The 2,026-nt window shown below is 37.0% G+C and overlaps 1 protein-coding gene across 1 annotated transcript; it reads left to right on the forward strand.

Annotated features, from left to right (window-relative positions):
* Positions 1–569: 569 nt before the first annotated feature.
* On the forward strand, positions 570–1,515 carry LOC110067997 (melanopsin-like). The gene has a single exon (XM_020775356.2). The coding sequence runs from the start codon at positions 617–619 to the stop codon at positions 1,505–1,507; it is 891 nt and encodes a 296-aa protein (XP_020631015.1). The 5' UTR covers positions 570–616; the 3' UTR covers positions 1,508–1,515.
* Positions 1,516–2,026: the final 511 nt, after the last annotated feature.

The raw sequence follows: 2,026 nt of genomic DNA on the forward strand, positions 1-2,026 counted from the left end.
GTGAAAAATGGGCAAAAATAGTTCCGACTGCGGAAAGTCAAATGACGTTGCGGAGAGAAGAGAAGACAATAGAGTGCTTTTCTCCTCTGAGCTGTGTAATAATCGCTTTATTTGGTTCACAGTGGCAAAGATTTCTTTCAACTAGATGATTTGATTGTCTTCTATAACCAGTAAATTTTGTAACTTGCATCGTAAAATATATGTCCGCTTTATTTTTGATTAAAAGAAAAAACAAATTTTATTTAATCGTTACACAATTTCTACATTTAAGTAAAATGAAGTATTGTAAATATTTCCGTTTCGATTTTTAAGAACCAAATTTCCCGCTTTTAAGACTCATAAGCTTTCGATATTTCGGATTTACAGCAAATTATTGAAAATGTACATATTAACAGATATATCAAAACCTACGACAGACATTGTTATAGAAAAAAACATATTAAAAACTGATTTTGAACACCTCGAAAGCCGAGAAATACCAGTACAGGCTTTCGAAAAACAAATTGATATAGCTCTTCACAAGCATTGAAAGAACCTGACAATAATGATTCACTTCTTTCCACAGGCAGAGGAGTAATTACTTCTAACAGTAATACGAAAAGGACAGAGCTTTGAGATGTGGTCCTTATCTGAGTGCATACCCTGGATGACTGTAGGCCTAGCCGAGTGTGTTGCTGTAGTAACAATCAACCTCTGTACAATAATTGCTTTTATAAGAAACCGTAATCTTCGCAAGCGTAGCACGTACCTGGTGATAAATTTGGCAGTTATAGATATGTTGGCTGGAGGATTTGCTGTGTGTGATATATTCTATTCTGTTGGAGTAACTTGCTCTGTATTTAAATGGTATTCAATGAGTCATTCGGTATTATGTGTACTAGTAGTATTCTTGGTTTTGTTCCCTTTTTGTTCCATGATAAACATCACCATTATTGCTCTAGAACGGGTGCACGCTACATTCTATCCGTTTAAACATCGAGGGCTTAAAAAATGGGTATGTGGATTAATAATTGCTGTTGTGTGGGTTACAGCTGGATTGCTAACAGTTGCTAATTCACTTCTTGTATATTTTGAAGAAACACGTTATTATCAGTATGGAAAGATTACAGTTTGCTTTTTTTGCCTGTTGATCATTGGTATTTCTTACACGTCCATTGTTATCAAAGTCCGTTGTGGAGCGCAGCCTCAACACCATGGTGCAGTCAGTAGAGAAAGAAAACTGACGGTGACTTTGTTGATTGTGACTGTTGTATCTATGCTGTTGTACTTGCCTCTTATTGTGTTCGTTTTTATCCGAACTAGCAGTAAATCATTCCTGCCGCTGCAAGTTTCAGTGCGTTTTCATTTACGTCATGCAATAAGCGTTCTATTTTTTGCAAACTCTCTTGTAAATCCTATAATATACGCTATGCGCATGCCTGAATATAGATCAGCTTTACTTGCACTCTTTCGCAAACAACCTCAGCAACAAAGACAAGCTGCAGTTTTACCCCTTCGTGACATGTAACATAGTATAAAGCGTGCTACAAAGCGTGCCCACGTGAATCAGTTACCTTAAATGTTACATTAGCCCAAATTTAGATAGAAGTTTTATTGTGTACAACCTGAGTGTCTACACCACGCTTGAGGAATTTGAAAACGCAGCTAAATTTTTATGGTTAGCCCTACCGTCCACATTAATCCGTCACGAAAACGGAGCATTTCGAAAACGCTCTTTAAACTGGAGGAATTTGAAAACGCCTGCTTTGCGTTTTAGTGTGGACGGAAACATTTTGAAAATAAAGCCTTTCGAAAACGATGAAGTTTTCCTTATTGTTGCGTTTTCAAGTTCCTCCGGCGTAATGTGGACGGAAAAATATTTAATGCATTTTCAGTTTGAAACCTCCTTTCAATAAATTCCTCCGGCGCAGTGTGGACGGGGCCTTGGAGTATCCGACTGGAATTTTTGTCAAGATGTCTACAGTTAAGTAAGGATCTAAGCTGGTCATATTAAAACACCTTAAGTCCAAATATGTTTGTGATTTTC

The sequence above is a fragment of the Orbicella faveolata genome, unplaced genomic scaffold (assembly GCF_042242905.1).
Source record: "Orbicella faveolata isolate gen_17 unplaced genomic scaffold, um_ofav_v1 contig_46, whole genome shotgun sequence".
In the NCBI taxonomy this organism is placed as follows: domain Eukaryota; kingdom Metazoa; phylum Cnidaria; class Anthozoa; order Scleractinia; family Merulinidae; genus Orbicella; species Orbicella faveolata.

Coding starts and splice junctions, on each gene's coding strand:
- LOC110067997 (XM_020775356.2), top strand. CDS start 617: ATGTGGTCCTTATCTGAGTGCATACCCTGGATGACTGTAGGCCTAGCC.